General features: G+C 40.8%; 1 protein-coding gene across 1 annotated transcript in view; it reads right to left on the reverse strand.

Moving 5' to 3' along the window:
• The window catches only part of LOC114503776 (adenylate cyclase type 9-like), a gene marked incomplete at its 5' end in the record, with an annotated part of 36,247 nt that extends 16,826 nt beyond the window's left edge, over nt 1–19,421 (reverse strand). The window contains 5 exons of the mRNA XM_028521413.2: nt 89–297; nt 1,136–1,238; nt 5,240–5,457; nt 6,404–6,508; nt 19,224–19,421. Coding sequence (XP_028377214.2) covers nt 89–297; nt 1,136–1,238; nt 5,240–5,457; nt 6,404–6,508; nt 19,224–19,421 — 833 coding nt within the window. The remainder of the gene's footprint in view (nt 1–88; nt 298–1,135; nt 1,239–5,239; nt 5,458–6,403; nt 6,509–19,223) is intronic.
• Between the last annotated feature and the right edge of the window lie 1,544 nt (nt 19,422–20,965).

Raw genomic sequence — 20,965 nt, forward strand, 5'->3', positions numbered from 1 at the left:
CTGCAGACTGTTCAGTCATAAACTATTGAGCCAGCAGAGGGAGCCAGAAGCTAAAAGCTGGAGAACCGCCCTGCAGGTGAGCCTTTACCTGACGGAGACCACGAGGGACAGCACCTCCAGTAGCAAGGCCGCCCCGAAGACCACTAGGGTGGCTGGCGAGGGAGGTGTGGTGGCAGCCCCGTACTTTAGGAAGCAGGTGATGGAAAGAATCAGAAACACTGTTGTTGACAGAAACACGTCCAGGAGGGAGCTGAAGGTGGCACTGGCAAAAGTCTTCACAGGAGAATTCTTCATAACCTATTTGGGGTAGAAGAAAGGTGGGGGCGCATGCATAGATGATGCGACGGATGGTCATGAAGTGTGGTTTCGGTGGGAAACCCCAAACATTTATTGAGCACTTGCCTACCCCTAACCAGGTACAGAGTAATAAGTGCTCTAGGTGGGTCATCTCCTTACTATTCTCCACTTAATAATGAGGAACCTAAGGCACAGATGAGTTAAGGAACTTGACCAAGGTCACACAGCAACTGATTACACACCAGTAAGCTCGCACAGAAGTGTTACATACTGAACCTGGAAGGCTGAGTTGTTGACTGGTAATGATTCTGTGTCTGTAAAGTCAGTAGCACAAAAGCCATGTGCTGGAAGCTTCCACTGAATGTCTGGGTCCCAGGTTCAGGGTATGTGAAAGCTGGGATCATGACAGGAGTAATAGGTGGGGATTGTAGCAGCAGCACATGAAAACACAGGCCTGTCAACTGACAGTAAGAGATGCTTATGCCTTCACTCAGGAGCCTGCTCTGGGTCTGGCTCTGTTCAGGGTGCTGGGAGTAGACATGAAACGAGGTCCTAGGGGAGTGCACAGCCTAATGGTAGATGCACCAACTGCAGAGGAAAGGGACTGGGGAATGACAAGCCTGGGTTGTTAGACTAAAGAGTACAGGAAGATTATTTTCTCCCTTGTGTAGATAAATTCATATACAGATGCAATTTAGGGCTTACAGATTATAGGAAATCAATAGTAGCCTTCATTTTCCTGTCACTTAGGAAAACAAAAAAGTTTCCAAAGCATAAAATTAGGAACTATCCACTAAAAAGTGGCACATTTCTTAGTAAAATGATAAGGAACACTCACCTCTTCTTGATAGCTAGTCCTGTAGGCTTGCTCTAGCTCCTGATCCAAAAAGTTCAAGCTGAACTGATTAATGGGTGGCTTAAAAAAATAATCTTTCATCAGGCTAGAAAAGATGAAAAATGCAGTCCATCATCATGAAGCTTGATCATATTTACTTTATCAGAAGACTGCAATTAGCTACCGAAATGCCATTCAGTAAGCATGTCATAAAAGCTGTATCTAAAAGTCACCATGTTATAGATACATCCCTTCTGAAAGGGATGAATGATCTGAAAGGGATGGTATGATCTGAAAGGGTTCGACCATCCCTTTCAGAACATACCTCTGGAAAGTGTCTGCAAACATAATCACATTTGATATTTCCCTTCCACTAAAGAACAACCATTTGCCATAATTATAATACATATCATTAGAACTCTGCTTTTGAAAACATCTTCCTGATATCCAGGGTTAGAAGAAGGCAGCTCCTTTGTTCTATGAAAATATCCTTCTAAAACCAGCAAATCCTTATAATGAGAGTACTTATGCAGATTTAAAGGCTTCCAGTGAAAACATAATTCAGAGCTGGCTGTCCTGTCATTCAGAGTATTGACAGCAATCACCACCATCAAAGAAAGCTAAGAGATTGTTATCACAAAATTGTGTTTACAGTTAGTATAATTTTGTGTGTAATTGTGTTTACAGTTAGTGCTACTGTCACAAATACAGATTGCATGTGAAGCCTGAAAAATAATAATGCTCAATGGCTTTAATAGCAGAGAAATCAAACCTGCTTTATGTGACTCATTCTTTTATGAAGTGCCAGCAAATAGTTAATATCCTTTTTCTACTGCAGGAAACTGCTATACACTTAAGGGAATGTTAACATAGTTTCAGAAGGCAAATACAGCCGTGGGGTATAGTCTCTCTGACTCACACAACACTAGAATTAAATTAGATGAGATAGGTAAAGTGCCTAGCATGTGCCTGACACATAGTAAGGTTCACTGTACATATGTTTCCTCTTTTCCTTGCAACAGAGTGAACTCTCTTTTTGTGTTAAGTGTGTAATACCTTACTATGATCTCAGACTCAGAAAAGAGAAAATTCTGTCCCCTAATGTTGATCCACTATCACAACACCCTACAAATACTGAATATAATTTTTTCTGAGTGCAAGGGTATGTTCACAAAAAAAGATGACATGTGAGGCCATAAAACAAGAGTCAATAAATGTAAAAGGACTGAAATCACGGAGTATGTCTTTGACCACGATGACATAGAGTTAGACATTAATAACTACATCTAAATACCATTCTTCACTAAAAGTACTGAGGGCTCTTTCGAGAACTGTCGGGTTCCTGAGCTGGGGCAGGGAAGACACAAAATGAGCCTGGAATAGCCTGCTGTGCTAGAGCAGCCTTGTCAACCTTTTGCACCTCATGGCCACATAAGTTAATTACTAAAATTCTGCCACACATGAAAAAATATATCTTTTGATGATCTGACCAAAAACAAAAAAAAAGAGGTATAAGTTTCATTCATTCAAACTGGAAGGCTATTGTTGTGCTGGCTGTTATCATTTTTTTTTTATTTTAATCATTGTTCAAGTACAGTTTTCTCCCCCCTACTCCCATTCCAGCCCACCCACCCAACCCTCCCCCCTTCCCCCCATTACCCCCCACCCCTAGTTTTTGTCCATGTGTCCTCCAAATTTGTTCCTGTAATCCCTACCCATTCCCCCCTGAAATTCCTTCTTCTCTCCCCTCTGGCCACTGTCAGACTATCCCCTATTTCAGTGTCTTTGGTTATATTTTGCTAGTTTTTTTTGTTTTGTTTTGTTGTTTAGATTCCTGTTAAAGGTGATATCATGTGGTATTTGTCTTTCACTGCCTGGCTTGTTTCACTTAGCATAATGCTTTCCATCTCTATCCATGCTGTTGCAAAGGGTATAAGCTCCTTCTTTCTTTCTGCTGCATAGAATTCCATTGTGTAAATGTACCATAGTTTTTTGATCCATTCATTTACTGATGGGCATCTAGGTTGCTTCCAGCACCTAGCTATTATAAATTGTGCTGCTATGAACATCGGGGTGCAAAGGTTCTTTTGTATTGGTGTTTTAGTGTTCTTAGGGTAGAGTCCCAGCAATGGAATTGCTGGGTCAAAAGGCAGATCCATTTTTAGTTTTCTGAGGAAGTTCCAAACTGCTTTCCATAGTGGTTGTACCAGTCTGCAGTCCCACCAACAGTGCACTAGGGACCCCCTTTCTCCACATCCTCTCCAACACTTGTTGTTTGTTGCTTTGTTTATGATGGCCATTCTGGCTGGTGTGAAGTGGTATCTCATTGTGGTTTTAATCTGCATCTCTCTGATGGCTAGCGATATTGAGCATCTCTTCATGTGTCTTTGGATTTTCTGTATGTCCTCCTTGGAGAAGTGTCTGTTCAAGTCCTTTGCCCATTTTTTAATTGGGTTACTTGTCTTCTTAGAGTGGAGTCGTGTAAGTTCTTTATATAATTTGGAGATTAAACCCTTGTCTGAGGTATCATTGGCAAATATGTTTTCCCATACAGTTGGTTCTCTTTTTATTTTGATACTGTTTTCCTTAGCTGTGCAAAAGCTTTGACAATCTAAGGGAAAAGAGGTCAGTGTCTCTGACTAAAGAGTTGGCACTCCGGTTGAAAATCACTGTGCTAGAATGTAAGAAATTGCTCATAATAAATGCCTGAGTAATGTTAAAAAAGACACAGGAGCCAGCCTGAAGGGGGGGCTCCTGGTGGCCAGATTTGGTACAACTAGAGCATCAAACTAGAGTAAGGACAATGATGATTGTATCTTTTAAGTAGAACAGGATTCCAAGGGTCCAGGTTGATAGCATATGGGTAGACAAAGGAATAAGTGGGGAGGGACTTTTCTTTACAGCAGAATGCTAGTGCCAAATGATAACTGTGTAGCTTGTGCTGGAGTGGAAAATCACCATCCTCAACCATCAGAGTAAAGACTGTTACACGCAAGAACCATCAGTGGAGATAAAATCTAGCATTTGATGAGGAATGGGATATTTACATGATCATAAAGTTCTTGCCACAGCCTGCTTATTAGTCACAAGAAGAAAATTATAACTATAGATTGGAGAATGCTGCAGCACTTGCCTGGCTGACCAAAATTACTATGCAGATGAAGGACAAATAAGCACCAGGTGCCTCTAGATATGACACCTGAGAAGGACATACCCCTTCTGTAGTATCTGTCCAGCCTAAATGTAATCATGAGGAAACACACAAATCCAATTTCAGGAATATTTTATAAAAGAACTAGGCCTGCATTTTTCAAAAATGTCAACATCATGAAAGACACAGAATGGCCGAGGGACTGTCTTAGATTTAAAAAGACTGAAGAGGAATGACACCAGATAATAAATCTGTGATCCTGGACTGGATCCTGTACTAGAGGGAAAGGAAGTACCATCAAAGACATATTGGACCAACTGACAAAACTGGAATATAGACTGCAGATTAGATAAAATATCACATCAGTGCTAAGTTTCCTGAATTTGATAACTACGATTATGTAAAAGAACATCTTTGTTGTTAGGAAATATAGTATTAAGGGGTAAAGAGAATGATGTATTTAAGTTAGTTACATGGGTCAGAAAAAAAATAAATTTCATAGAGAAAGGGGGAGAGAGAGGAGAATAAAACAAACAGTAAAATGTTAAAAGTTAGAAAATCAGGTAAAGCATATAAAGCAGGGATATCCAACCTTTTGGTGTCTCTGGGTCATACCTGAAGAAGAGTTGTCTTGAGCCACACTAAATACACAAACACTACTTAAAACTACTTTTTTGCTGATGAGCAAAAAAAAAAAAAGGTTTTAAGTAAATTTAGGGTTTTGTGTTGGGCTTCATTCATAGCCATCCTGGGCCATATGTAGCCCATAGGCTGTGAGCTGGACACCTCTAGTATAAAGGGAATTGTTTGTATTACTCATGCAACATTTCTATATGTTTTAAATTACTTCAAAGTAAAGCGACACACTGACAACACATGAGAGATAAGGTAATTCAGAAAAAGGGTGAGGCTTTTACCTGCAAACTTTACTTCAATGCCCATGGCTCCACTCTTACCTGTCTTCTTTGATAACATCAACAAAGTGGGCATCAGTTTTCTCCCAGATATTCTTGAATCTCAGTGAAAGGAGAGCAGACTGGTCCAAGCTGACACCTGCCCATCTTCCCTTTTCCTGTAAGATCTCACACAAAGAAGTCTGGCTGTTGGTGAGCTTCTCTTCTTGGGGAGGGCTCAGAAGTCCATTTTGGGTCTTAGAATTATGTCCGCCAGAAGCCTGCCTCAAGACAAAGAGAGAAGCAGACACAGAAGTGACCTGTGGGTGTGCAAGAGTGCTGTTCCACCCAACTCCTCTGCTATGTGGGGATCCCACTGGACTGCACGCTACACCTTCAAATCTCTGTTCTAATCCAAACTCTCAACCTCTTTGCCCACCTGCTTTTCCCTATCCTCTTAGTTTGTCAAATTGCACCTCCAGGCATTCAGACAACCAGGGAGGTTAAGGCTCTCAGAGTTTTCTAACCACAGAACCAGGGATCCAGAGGGCGGTGGGGAACATTTGAGGGACTCAGGAGAAGTGCAAGGGTGGGTTCAGAGAAAGGAAACCCCTGTGGGCAGTAGCTTAAGAAAGGGTGACTGCCTGTCTGCAACACAGACTGACCCAGTGTTGCACAAGTCCATGGGCAGATGACATGGAGGTGGGTGACAGATAAAGGTCTCCTGGAGGGTCAGCCTTCATAGCTGCTTGAAAGGCTCTCAGGTTTGGTTTTTGTTCTGCTTTCCACTCCAGTCCTGGCTCTGGTTCCAAATGAGATTTTTCTGGCATTTTCTCACTGCTGTCCCTAACCGCAAGTCCCTCTTCACGGTGTCTCTTATCCCAATGTCCCCTCTTCTTTTGGCTAATCCATATTCCACTGTATTTTGAGTCCAACATCCAGCTCCACAAACTTTCCCTAACTACTCTAATGCACATGTCTTTGAACCCTTATTGCCCATTAGGGATCCCATCCAGTTCAGCATGTGATTACTTCTCATGGATTAGTTCTGACTCTCCAGCCTGTTCTTTACTGGTCTGTTCAAAACTCAAAGGACTAGAAGGTGTGGAACCATGTCACCTAAGAGGAGTTACTCTAAGAACTGAGAAGTCGACAAGCCAGGAATGTCATCTCAGGTAGATGTGCTAGGAGAGGAACTGACAGCAATGACAACCAGGAACTTGTTACCTTGGTGTTATTTTTATGCTCCTCCTGACAGCTGTTTTGCACTGCTCCTCCTTCTGTACCAGCTTCCGATTTGGGAGCAAATGTGATTCTGCATGAAGGGCAGGTCTACAAGAAAAACACAGACCATGGGAACTCACCCAGAAAACATGACCATAATACGTAATTCAAACAGGTCCTCTATTGTTGCAATTTGCTGTCATGTAGAATGGTTATAACCAACGGAAGGCTTACTGATCCACTCCAGGATGAGTTAAAGACAAACTGGCAAAGTAAAAATGGAAACATGTCCACCTAACATTCATGACCTGTACATGAATGTTACAAAACAGCCAAAAAATACAAAACTCAAATGTCCATTAACAGATGAATGAATCTAACCATATAATGGAATATTATTTAGCCATCAAAAAAAATGAAGTACAGATGTAGGCTACAATGAACCATCAAAACATTGTACTCAGTGAGTGAAGACAGACACAAAGGCCACATACTGAATGATTCCATCCATATAAAATGTTCAGAAAAGGCAAGTCCATAGAGATGGAAAGGAGATCGGGTGTTGCCAGGGGGAGAGAGGGATAAGAGAATGCGCAGGGATCTAATGCAGCAGTCCCCAACCTTTTTGGCACCAGAGACTGGTTCATGGAAGACAGTTTTTCCACAGACCTGGCAGAGGGGGGTGGTTCTAAGATGATTCAAGTGCATTACATTAAGCTCACCTTCTGCTGTGAGGCCTGGACCAGTACTGGTCCATGGACTGGAGGTTGGGGACCCCGATCTAATGGACATAGGGTTTCTTTTGAGGGGTAATGAAAGTGTTCTAAACTTGATTGTGGTGATAGTTGCACAACTTTGAAAATATATTAAAATTATCAAATTGTACACTTTAAAGGGGTCTCTTGGTATGGGAATCACACCTCAATAAGGCTGCTGTCATTGAACAACATGCTATTACCCTACACGAGAACACTAAGCCAAGGTCTACGAGCTCTATGTGATAGTGAGCTGTTCCTAGAAAATAGTCTGAATAATCAGAGGGGCCTGTTTATAGACCTAGGAATTCTTAAAAGTTTGCAGAAATTAGCTTATCTAGAAAAGAAAAGACAAAACAATACTGACAGTTAGAGTAGAAAGGGCAGCAAGGCCTTCATTTCTCATAAACCAGGGTTCAAATCCCATCTCGAATCCTTACTCGTTTTGGAGGATCCTGTTCAAGCCACTCACCTCAGTTCTCTCATCTGTAAAAAGAGACTGATAACACTTTTCTTGAAAATATGTGGTAAGGATCAAATGATTATGTATGCAGCTAGTCTAGCGTCATTCCTGGCTCTCTTAATAAATTTACTGTTATTATTAATGTGATCCATTAAACTAGGAACTGCCATTGAGATAGCAAGTAACCACTTCCAGTGGAGAAGACAAACTGTAGCAGCAAAGATATATTATGACTAAAAAATGTCCTTACATAGCATTGTTAAACATTGGAATACATTATAGGAAGCTAAATATTACTTCAGAAATTTAAAATAAGTGTCACTTAATTCCTAAAGGCAAGGACATGGCCCAGATCACATCCCAACTTAGATTTCAGGCCCACGCTGTATTAAACAAAAGAAACAAAGATTCTAAAGAGGTGTGTAATTTGGGAATCTGAGGCAATGCACAAGCTAAGTTTGAACATTTATATTATCAAAAAATGAAAACAAACATGACAACAGAGCTAACGTACCTGACCTAACATAACATTAACTAACATACCTGAGCAAAGAGTAGTACCTAGGTAAAATCTGGTTATAGCTCTTTAAAAACTGACATTATTAATGGGTAAAATGTTCTAATTATCAAAACACACAATAAAATTATTTTAAAGTGTATCTTGGTATTGACTGAGTTAAACTTCAAAACATTTTACCAATGGGCCACTGATCTTCTCAAATAAAAAATAATTCCAAAATTCCAGTACCACACAAATGGGAGTACCCTTCCCAGCCCCCACGGGAGGCATAAAGTAGATGTGCCCAAGAAACACCCAGCGAGGTCCTAAGGGTGCCCCCTGGTGGGGACATAAGTAAATGACTTCGGTGGTGGCAGTGGTGGCAGACTTGCTTCTCTAGGGAAACAGTGGCCTTTTCAGGGGCCAAGTAGTGAGTGGCCTGGGGCTGGAGTGGATCCAACCTAGAGTGTGGGAATGGTGTGAAAGACTCTGAGCCAAACCCTTAGGGCCCAGGGAATTTCACAATCTTGTAAAGACACAATGAAAGAGTAAAAAGCTATTACTCTGACCACTTTTTAAACATTAAGACTAGAGAAGTAGTATAACAGTGATTAAAGGCAATGGCTTTGAAATCAAACTGTCATGCACTGGTTCTACCACTTAATAGGGACTCTCTCTGAGTCTCATTTTCTTCCTTGGTAAAAAGGAACTATATCTAACTTGAAAAATTACTATAAGGGCAAAATGAATTAATACAATTAAAGCATGTCAGAGGTATTTTAAATCAGCTTTGTTTTGTGCACCAACTCTAATCCCATGATACTGACTTTCTAGATTAGTGAACTGAAGATGATGAGGCAGCCTCCTGGCCCAACAGGAGGAGAGCTGTGATGGACTGGTAATGTCTGCTGCGGGTGAGAGGTGGACAAGTGGAGGTGCATATGCACTTACCACAGCTTGGCTCTGCGCAAGGTCTGAAGTGTTAGTGAGTATTCAGTAAATGTTGGTATTTAATATTAAAGTTTCTGGTCACTATTCTCTCTGGTTATAAAGATAGTTCATCTGGTAATTTAATGTCCCTGATCACAGACAGGACAGCCATCCTTGGTATCTGTTCTTGCATAGCCATTTCTTTTTTAGTTATCTCTTGGCATCAGTTGTTTCTGAGTATTTTTCTCTCCTCAAGTACACATGATGCACTTTGAAACAGGCCATCTGGTTCTTAGGAATTCCACTGCACACTGATTTTATGTATATATGATGTTTTACACATTTAAAGCCACAAATAAATGGGAGTGACTATCGAACCAATCCAACAGCAGAGGGTACACACTCTCCACCAAGGATCCCCTTGATAGGAATCGGAGCCACACAACTCAGACTCTGCACCTTCTCTGTGAAGGTCTTGGCTGCAAAGGGGTTGAAAGGCCTATGGAGACTGGGAGTGCCCGTTGGGACCTGTTAATCTTCAGGGAGCCTGCGGCAGTGGTCTTCATAGATGACCAAGTCAAAATTATGTCCCTTTGACAAAGAGGCTACGTGGGCCTGTACCCTGCTGTGATAAAATGTTCTAATATGGAGGTAAGATCTTGTAGAGCTGCCCACAAAAGAATCTCAGGGAGCGAAGGCACAGACATACACTGTCAGAGTCCAGGTGTTCATAAATGGTCTAGGAGTCTACACTGAGGGAGGTTCGGGGGCTCGTTGGGGTTCCATGTGAAGCAGTAGAGAGTAGGACCTATGACTGGGACTCCTGATGGCCTGAACAGTGCTCACTCGGCATTCCCACAGCAGCTTTGCCCTGAGTGGGGACATGGGGTTGGGTGGGAGAACAAGCTGTAGACTTGCTTTGAAAATGTTGCTCTTTGTCATTTTATTTCTTCTTCAGCTACCTTCCTTTGGGGGGACGGGGGAGGCTTTTAAAATTAAAACTGTAAAACAAATGAAACAAAAAATCTTCAGGAAATACATCTTCCCTGATGGAGATATTCTGAATCTCAACATCCCCTTCTGCTCTGTGGTGAGAGCCCATTCTGCATGACAAGGGCCCCACCAGGCAATGGTTAGGTGAGTTTACTTCCCCTCTCCACCCCTGACAGCCATTTTCCCTTAACCATTATATATTAAAGCTTCACTTTAATTGGGTTAAAACATCTCACAAACTGCTTTTTGCTAGGCATGCAGACACCTCTCTGAAATGTTTGCCAATCCATTAAATGCCCATCTCCCCCCATGCCGCTGCTAGTAACTCCATCCCTGAGAAGCCCTCACTGGGAAGCATTTCATACTTCAGGGAACTACCTGGGATATATCCTGCCACCTTGGGAGGCATACCAAAGCAACTGACTCACAGGGAAGCAACAGTGGGAGGCATATTAGATAAAGTTGGCTGTTGTAATGATGGCAGCTGCTATGACTTAGAAACACCAATGTACAGAGGGCATGCCATGAATAATAATCAGGCCCTTAACCAGACAATGTCTGCAGTCTCCTGTACTTGATCTCAATTAATCCTCAACACTTCAGAGCAAAAGTGATTGCTCTGACCACACAAATGCTTGTCAACAACAGGGGGGCCCAGACTGCAGAGCTCCTGGCCCCTGACCACCATGCAGCCTCTCTCTGGCCTCCTTTCCTGGTACAAGGAGGACCTAGGAATAATCCTGGCACTCTGGTCTCCTCTGCCTCATTCCATGAAGGGACCAAGGCAGTTAGGACCACGTCCTCCTGGTTCTTTTAAATGGCACTATTGGCACACTGGTACCAAGGGAAGCTTATCAAGAACAGTTAAGGTACCCCAGACAGAGTACTTCCTGGGCCAAAGCATACACTGGCTATTGCCTGGAAAACCCAAGATCCCATTGGAGATCACCCAAGAGCAAGTTCTGCATTTTCCCAGATTATCTGTGCTCCTTCCCCCAACATGAACATGGGCTCAGAGGGAAGATTATAACTATTTCTCTAATACACTTGGGGGCATTTGCATTTATTTTTAAACAGACTTTGATACATGCACCCTACACTCTGTTCAGAGTATATAGCAGCACAGAGCTATAAAATACTGTTTTTTTCTTCAGGGCTGTTTCTCTTCACAAGATAAACCATTTCTAAGCTAACAGCTGTCCTTTTTTCATAACTGTCAAAGGAGGGAGCAGGGAAACCTGTTTTCTGAGAAACGAGGAGGAAACATCAGAAAAGCCCTGGCTTTGCCTGTTTAGTCTGCTGAATACAACTACTAGGCAAGCTGTCATGTGACCAGAAACACCCCTTGCTCCCCAAACCCAAAACTCAGGTTGAACACGTGACATATAGGAACATGCAACATAACAGTAATACAGCTTACTGAGGCCTATTCCAAGTTCTAGGCTCTTTGCCTACATCACTTTATTTAGTCCTCATAACACCTATGAAGCTGACACTATGATTACCCCTATTTTATTTTTTTAAAGATTTTATTTATTTATTTTTAAGCAGGGGGGGAAGGTAGGGAGAAAGAGGGGGAGAGAAGCATCAGTGTGTGGTGGACTTTCATGTGCACCCCACCAGGGACCCAGCCCATAACCCAGGCATGTGCCCTGACTGGGAATCAAACTGATGACCCTTTAGTTCATACTCTGGCACTCAATCCACTGAGCCACACCAGCCAGGGCTGATTAGCCCCATTTTATGGGGCTCAGGAGGAAACTGAGGCAGAGAAGAGAAGAGACTTGCCCAGAGTCACACAGTTAGAAAATGACAGCAGGAGTTTAAGGCCAGGCAGTAGCGTCCTCAACCCCAACCACACAGGTATGACATCTCCAAGTGAACAGGAATCACCTTGCAATGTGAGCAGAAGGCATCCTGGCTATTACACAGCACTGGGGGGCTGGCGCATGGTGATTTCTGCTAACAAAATACCAGAGAAAAATAGAAGCAAAATATTAGAGGAAAATAGAAGCACTAATTGTTACAAAAAAAAAAGGGGGGGCAAACTAAACCTTTAAGAACAGGAAGTGAACAGCTTGAGAATACTGGAGGCAAAACAAAATCTTGGAAAATCAGACACCGGATCCCAAGGTCATAGAGTGGAGAATCATAGAACCTCTCTCAGATTCCTGAGTCCTACATTTATTTATTAACTGCATTTATTAACTGAGGCTCACAAGGCAAGAATACTGTTACTATGTTGTGGAAATATTCCATCAAAAAGTCAGAAAAAGGAAGTATTTCATATTTTGAGAAATTTCATTTACGCCTAATACCTCATATTCAAAGTTCTCAGTTTCCCCCATAATGTCCCGTTTCTGACCTGGGAAGCAATTAAGTAATTGTTCTCTCTCTTTAGACTCCTTTGGTCTGTGGCAGGTCCTCAGCCATCCTTGTCTTCGATGATCCTGTCACTTTTAAAGTGTCCTGGTCAAGTAATTTGTAGACTGCCCTTGAATTTGGATTTGTCTGATGCTTTCACTCAAGCTGACTAAGGTTTGGAATCTGGAGGAGAACTCCACAGAGGTGATGTGCCCTTTTCAGCACCTCACATCACTGTGTACAAGATCCACTATTCTTATTAACCTTCCTCATCCACTGACGGAGGGCCTGCCAGGTTTTCCACTGCCACTTACTATTCTTCCTTTTACAGTGAATAAATATCTGGAGGAGAGGGGGGATGCTTGGAGGATATGCAAATATCCCATTTCTCCTTAAACATATAACCACTAATTTTAGAGTTCATTGATGGATCTTGCCTGCAACAACTATTACTGTGACATTCTAATGGGGATTCCCTTTTGCTCATTCCTTCTACATCTATCAGATGAAATTCTTCTCTAAGAAAGAGCTGTCAATTTATATGTGATGTGCTTTCTCCTAATTGAAGGACATATACACAAACAACTAAAATATAGATAAATCTTAAAAAGTCATTTTTTAGGAAAATTTTTTATATCCATATTTCAGAGCCAGCAGACTACCATTTATTCTTTTTTATAACAGTTTTATTGAGATATAATTAACATACCATACAATTCACCATTTAATTTAATGGTTTTAAGTATAGTCACCATTGATAATAAATATTTAATTTCTAAACTATAGCCCTGGCTGGTGTGGCTCAATTGATTTAGTGCTGGTATGCAAACTGAAGGGCTACCAGTTTGATTCCCAGTCAGGGCACATGTCTGGGTTGCGGACCATGTCCCCAGTTGGGGCAACTGATTGAGAGGCAACTAATTGTTGCATGTCTCACATATTGATATTTTTGTCCCTCTCTTTCTCTTTCCCTTCTACTCTCTCCAAAAATAAATAAATAAATAAATAAATAAATAAATAAATAAAATCTTTTAAAAAAGAAAACAAAACTATGTAAGTAGTGTGTGTATATATCTCTACATATAGATATATAGGTATATGGAGATATACAGATATATATATATATAGAGAGAGATCTACTACCTTTTCCATTTCTATAATGAATTAATTAACAGTAGAGGTCTTCTCCACCCTCAAAGTGAGCCAGCTGAGCCTAGTCATAATGATTTTACAGACAAGTAATACAAAAAACAAGGAGATAAAAGAAGTGAACATTTATTTAGAGTCTTGGACAAGGGTTTGATGTCCAAAATATATAAAGAACTCATATGACTCAACATCAGGAAGACAAAAAATCCAATTAAAAAATGGACAAAGGAACTGAACGAACACTTCTCTAAGGAGGACATACAAAGTGTCCAGAGACATATGAAAGGATGCTCAACATCACTAGCCATCAGAGAGATACAAATTAAAACCATAATGAGATACCACCTCACACCAGTCAGAATGGCCACCATTAACAAATCAACAAACAAGAGCCGGTGAGCATGTGGAGAAAAGGGAACCCTAGTGCACTGTTGATGGGAATGCAGACTGGTATAGCCACTGTGGAAAACAGTTTGTAATTTCCTCAAAAAATTAAAAGGTAACTGCCTTTAGACCCAGAAATTCCACTGCTGGGATTATACCCTGAGAATCCTGAAACACCAGTTTAAAAGAACCTATGCACCCCAATGTTCATAGCAGCATTATTTACAGCCAAGTACTGGAAACAGCCTAAGTGTTCATCAGTAAATGAGTGGATCAAAAAACTGTGGTGCATTTACAAAAAGGAATACTATGCAGCAGAAAGAAGAAAAAAGGAACTCCTACCTTTCGTGACAGCATGGATGGAACTGGAGATTATTACGCTAAGTGAAATAAGCCAGGAGATGAAAGACAAATGTCATATGATCTCACCTATAAGAGGAAACTAATGAACAAAACAAACAAATGAGCAAAATAGAACCAGAGGCATGGAAACAAGGAAGCAACTGACAGCAATCAGAGGGGAGAGGGTAAGGAGATAAGGGTAGAAAGAAGGGGAAGGGACTAGTCAAGGAACATGTATGAATGACTGATGGACATGGACAATAGGATGGGGATTGTCTGTGAGAGCTGGGGGTGGGCTGGGTGGAGGAGGGTAAAGGGGGAAAAACTGGGACAACTGTAACAGAACAACAATAAAATACTTATTAAAAAATAAGTAAAGTGAGTTTCTTGTCATGGCAACTGTCATAAAAGAATGATCCCTGGGGCTAGTAACCTCAAAGGGAAAGTACAACGCTTTTGAAATAGGACAGGTCCTCTCTGAATTTCCCCATGTGAACAAATCCATACCATCAGCCTCATTACTCACTGGAAATATGTAGAAACTTTCACCCCATGAGCACGCAGCCAGCCCTGTTTTGAATAGATTTAGGTAAACTCACAATGATAGCCACACAGGTGCATTTCCAGTGAGATCTTTCAGAGATGAGCTTAAGATGGTGTCACAGCTCACTCAGTTAACTGATTAGTACTGATGTAATAAATGGAAAAGAAAAGAAGAAAGAAAAACAACCCCCCACATCTTTGGTTTTCATTTCTTGGTTCTTCACAAAGACATTAGATCAGCTATTGTTATTGGCATGTGTAGTAGTTTCAATCTATCACCTGCAGCTTCATGCCAAATGAGCAGCAGACCTCCTCTGCAGAGCTGAGGTCACACTAAATAGGCCAAGTGCCCATACTCCAATTATACATTTGTGACATGGTTACAACCCTCACAGCAACAACCAAGGACAAAAATGGAAGAACCTCTCTCCATCCAGAAGTGGAGAAGGCAAGACCTTCCCAAGATAATCAATGACTCATTGTGGGCGAATCAACACCATACCTATGTCTCCTCCTGTCCTTCTTTACTTCTACAGTGGTCACTGCCCACATCTCCACATGGAGGGAATGAATGCATGTCCTGGTGTTAACTGAGCATTTAGTGCAAACCTAGCATTCATGGGCATTACTTCAGTTAATCTTCACAACAACCCTGAGAGACTGCCTCATCATCACCATTTCACTGTGACTTAGAGAAGCTAAGCAACTTGCTCACAAGTCCCAAAGCCAAGGCTTTGAGAACAATCCTCAATTTTGAGTTTTGACCCTTCCTATAGCACTACAGTTGCCTTCTGTGACTATGACATGTAGACCCCTTGTGTCCTTCCTGGGCTCCCTTCCTAACTCCTCTTTCCCCTATCCCAAACCCTAGGGCTATCTTCAGAAGCTCAGGCTCAGAGTGCTGTGTGCCACAGTGCTAGCAGTGCCCTTCTCCCCACAGTCCCCCATTGTGTAATGCTAGGGCTTCTTGATGAAAGACTCTTACTATAGAAGTCAATGCTTGAGTGTGGGAGGGTTCTCTCTGACCTGAGGATCAAAGCCCTTGTCCTTTAACATGACTACAGTTTCTTGGTAGGTCATCATAGTACTCAGACTATTTTATGAAATATTAGATAAGACTTCTCCAGCTACCAACTGAGAAATAACTTACAGACATATAGAACACATGTGCTAGGAAGGAAGAGAAATGCTTCCTAGACATTACTTTGGTTCTATGTAGTTCTGCTCAGGATTCTCAGTTCAGTCCTTCTTCAGCAAGCTCTGTGGAGTTCTATCTTCCTGTGTATCATTTAAGAATTAAAAATTTAGGCCAAAAGAAAGTTTTAATTATCTACTATATGCCAGGCATCGTGCTGGACATTTGGGAAAAATATAACTTTTTTTAAACATGGGCCCTGTCTGCATTCTAAGAGCTCACAGTAAGGCACATAAGAAACATAAGGAAAATATTGAAGACTGTGTATGTTATAGCTATAATGTTACAGCATTATTGGGTAGAGGAGTCATAGAAACTAGTAATGAAAGTGAACTGTGATAGGCAAAGAGGAGTTTTGGGGGAAGAAGGGAAGCAATGTGCATTGCAGGTAAGAGGAACAGCAGGACCAAGATATGCACGCATTCATTTGATGAATATTTACTGAACACCTTTTCTCTAATTTCTTGGTTCTTGTGTAAAAACCCTTTCATTAGACAAGCATTCTCCCAAAGGAGCAGCTAGAAAAAAGAAATCAGTGGTCAAAGAGGTCTGAGAATGCTGCATACAACAACCCTCTCTGGAGACCTAAGTGTGCGTATTAGCATACTAAAAGCTCTAAGAAGTCCTGCAGTAAAGAAACCTTTTCAGTGTTGTTTAACCTAGAATTTCCCACACTTATCTGACCACAGAACCTTTTTCCTATGCTTAACACCTATGTCCATCCAGAGAAAGTACTGCTCAAGGGAACACGGGGAAACACTGCCTTACACCAGGGTAGGAAGGAAATGTGGGGTCTGTGACAAATCTACATGGGACCTAACTCTGGCTGGATGAGGTAACAACAGCAGCAAAGGAGATGAAAGCCTACTGACAGGAAGAGTCAACAGACCCTGGTGGCAGAACAGGAGGAGCTAGTCTGTGATTCCAGCTAATAAGAAGAGCTAACCATTGTGCAGACAATATAAGGCAACAAGCCAATGACATGCATATGAGGCACTGACAAGTTTAGAGGAAAAACCCGCCCAAAGAATGAATGAGCAAGTAACTGATATTTTACATTTCTATTGTTCAAAAACTGTTACTTGAACAGTTTTACGTCAGATTATAATCTATATAATCTTCAAGGCAGACCTCAGTTATCTGCCTTTCAGCTTTAGGCTGCTAGTTCATAATGATTCACTCAGTTACCCAGTGCTTATATTTTATAAAGTGCTCACAGATGCCTGCTCTCGCCTGATCCTCACCACAGGCACTAGAAGCAGAGAAGACAAGAGTATGGCAAGGACTTCCCAAAGTGACAAAGCCTGGAGGGGAGACCGAGTCTTCTATCTCTTCCTGCTCCTTCCACTCCAACTGTAATTCTAACTTTCTGGGACAGCCCTGGCCTCAGATGTCTTATGATCCCCCACAACACCATCAGAATAGCAGAAATTATACTTCAGATCCAATTCATCTATCTCTTCTGGAGGGGCACAAAAATTCTTTTGCTCAAATTCCTTTTGGTACACATGGTCAACTTAAGAGATCACAAGATTTTCAGGAAATTTTCAATGATTATTTGGAAAATTTATACAAGGTAACAGAATATACTAAATAGATTTTGTCCATCCAGATTTCTTTTTAAAAAGTGAAGTCAGCAACTATACTCCCTAATGGATAGAAACTCACACACACAAAATCTAAAATGGCAGCAAACACAACAAATCATTTATTTTTGGCTTTGAGCTCTATTTCTCTATTTAAATACAGCTTACTTTGAAGCCTGGAGGAAACTGTTTCTCCTTAGGTAATGAAATTGTATTTAGATAGCCACGTTTTTGTGCTCCTTCCTGGCATGATTCTTTCCTGCCATGCTCAGTGACCATCAATGCACCCAGAGTTCCTTTCAGACTACTTCAGTCCAGCAAAGAAGTTGTCTCGAAAGTGCACAGGCATCAAGGAAATTTCAGATACATTAGCTGTTATTCATATGCCAGAGAGTACAAGGAAGACAAGGGCTAGTACCTACCCCACTGATCCTAAACTTGGGGTGATTTTACCCTCCACCAACTCAGGGGACACTGGGCACTGCTGGAGACAGTCTTGGTTGTCACAATGGGAGGAGGGCAAGCTCCCAGCACTTAGTGGGTAGAAGCCAGGTATGCTGCTCAACATTTCACAGTGCATAGGGTGGCCCAATATGTTGATAGTATCGATGCTGGGGAACTCTGCACTAAGTTAACAAAGCACACAATGACAATGATATCTGAATACTGTCAATAAACTTGAATGCAATAATTACACAAAGTAACTGGTGATCGATCCTATGGATTTTGACACAAGTGAAATAATCCCAGCTGATTGCCACATTATGATGCCTATTAAGCTTAAATACCAACATAGCCAGTTTTCCAATCTGTTAAGGAACAGGTTGGATTAAAGCCATAAAAATAGGCCATCACCCTGACCAATATATTATTGGGGTATTTGAGAACACAGAAGTGAAGTGGATATATGTTTTAACTGTCTTTTAAAAAATGGAAATGGCAAATATTTAAACTATTAAAATAAAGAAGAGGTACAAGTGGGGAAACTAAATCAAATGTGGAAACTGAGGAATAGCTCATAAACTAGACTGATTTGATATGCCCAAGGACCATCATATTAATTCCTTAGTAGTTCACTATGACAGAAATGGGTACTTCTTGACAGCCACCAAAACATCTCTATTCCAATAGTGAAATACTATAATGTTCTTGGCAAGCCTTCACTCCTTCAGTTAGCTACGTCATAAGGTTCACCCACATCAACAAAATTTAAAATAATCATAAAACATTGGATTTTAGAAGACACAGAAATACTTGAGAAAGTGGTCTTGGAAATAAGAGACCAACTAGCTCTCCAGCAAGAGGAGAGGAGAATCACCTTTACTATCATTTATTAGCTTTTAGAAACCCTAAAAGGTTCCAGAGAAAGGAAATAACAACTCAAGTGAGAAGCATCTTTATGCAGTGTACAAAGAAAATGGAGGTGCAGAACAGGTCACAAAAAGGAAAGATATTCAAAATGCAAAATGTTGCTTCTTTTATACCTCACGAAAAAAATCACAAAACCAAATTTAAGGGCATTCCAGTCATCTGCAACAGCCCCAAAAGCTGTTTATTATTTCACATGTTCTACTGCAGGATTAATATAAAGTTTTAGAAGTAGGAAAAAAAAAACCTAACCTTAAGGTTATCAAAGGTTTTGACAGTCTGCGCCAAGTCACTGACACTCCCTGGTGATGCTGTCCCCTGTCCCCTAGGGCCTGAGGACACCTGTGAGCCATCAATGACCTCAAAGCCAGAAAGCAAGGCCTCTGAACAGCTGCAGTGAGACTCCTTCGCTCTCTGACCCGCTATCAGGTATGTCTTCAAACCTACGGATAAAAATTACAGTCAGCACAAGTTGAAACCACCGTTGGTTGAATGCAGCTCCATCTTGCTCTCCGTGCAGGACCTGCTCCTGAAAAGTTGAAAGTAAAGTGAAAATGTGAATATGTCATATTTTGCTACTGACTTCCATCCTTCCAGATTCATGGCCTCATGGGAATATTTGCCTCCAAGATACACCATTTACTCACATTTTGTTTTCTCTAAATGATGGATGCACATTTTACCTTTGGGGGATGAAATGAGCATTAAAAATATTCCTCCTTGAAAGGGTCACCTCTTTGTGACAGCAGCTGAGAAAAATGGTAGACCTTCTACATTTTGGGTGTTTATTTTCATCTCTCAATATTAGTCACTGACACATACAATGGTAGGTCTAGTTGTAAGGATGATATTAGAGTATGGACTATTTTATCTTCGTCAGGGACTGCAAAACTACCATGAGAAGTGAGACCATAATATGCATCAAAAGGGGTAATTAAAACCTCCACTGATTCAAATTTAGGAAGTATCTATTTTCTGTTGGATCCAAACATGCATAGCAAAAACATTCAGCTTTTGCTCAGCTGCAGTCTATGTGAATTTTATCCTCTCACAAAATCCTCACTTTAAAAAAAGTTGATTAAATGGACAATTAACCTATATCTTTACAATTCTCATTAAAGGCTGAAATAACATACTAATGAGTGCTACACTGTTAAGCGACTGTAACAGGTGTGTAGGTCCCTGCTCTGGGTATTCACTAGTACCTGATGAGGAAATAATGAAGAATTCAATGAATTTCTGAAAGAGAAGAAAATCTGATTTAAAGAAATCCACTGTGAATTTAACCAGACTGCAAATATATTGGAAGTGGTAACAATGTAATTTATCCAATAAATGTTTATTTTAGGACTGGTATGTGTTATACAGAGTGAAGCAAATGCAGGTTTACAGTTGTGAGTATGTGAAACAGAGATTATCCTTATATTATTCTTTATTAATTATTGTATTATTTTCCATACGAACAACTGTAAACCTACTTTTGTCCCACTCTGTACATGGAGAATAAAATCAAGAACAAAACAAGGGGTCCGTCTGGGAGAGTTTAAGATCTAGCAGAAGGGGGTAATGAAAAGCCATTCATGAAAAGACAATCAAGAGATGATGTGTCTACACTACTGAACTTGCACGTTTTCTTACACTTAGCACATATTTAATAAATCTTTAAAATTAATTAGTCAAACAACCTACGGACTACTTAATAATCCCTTATCATTGTATAATTTCATCACATAATCTTTGTCCATCTCCTCTCTCCTCATAAAAATACCACATGGTGTATGTTTTTAAGTCAACTTTCTGAGAATTTGGCAAGATTCCTTAAAACACCTAGAGACATCCTTGAGTATAGCCAAATCCCAGGTGGGAATCAGAAGACTTCTTAGATAAATAATTTTAGATGCTAAATGACCAAAGGAGATAATTACATGCTCACTCTTAACTAAGGTCCTAAACTTCCTTTTTTCTTCTCCAACAAAAACATAAACATATATCCC

This window comes from Phyllostomus discolor, chromosome 3 (genome assembly GCF_004126475.2).
Source record: "Phyllostomus discolor isolate MPI-MPIP mPhyDis1 chromosome 3, mPhyDis1.pri.v3, whole genome shotgun sequence".
NCBI lineage: Eukaryota > Metazoa > Chordata > Mammalia > Chiroptera > Phyllostomidae > Phyllostomus > Phyllostomus discolor.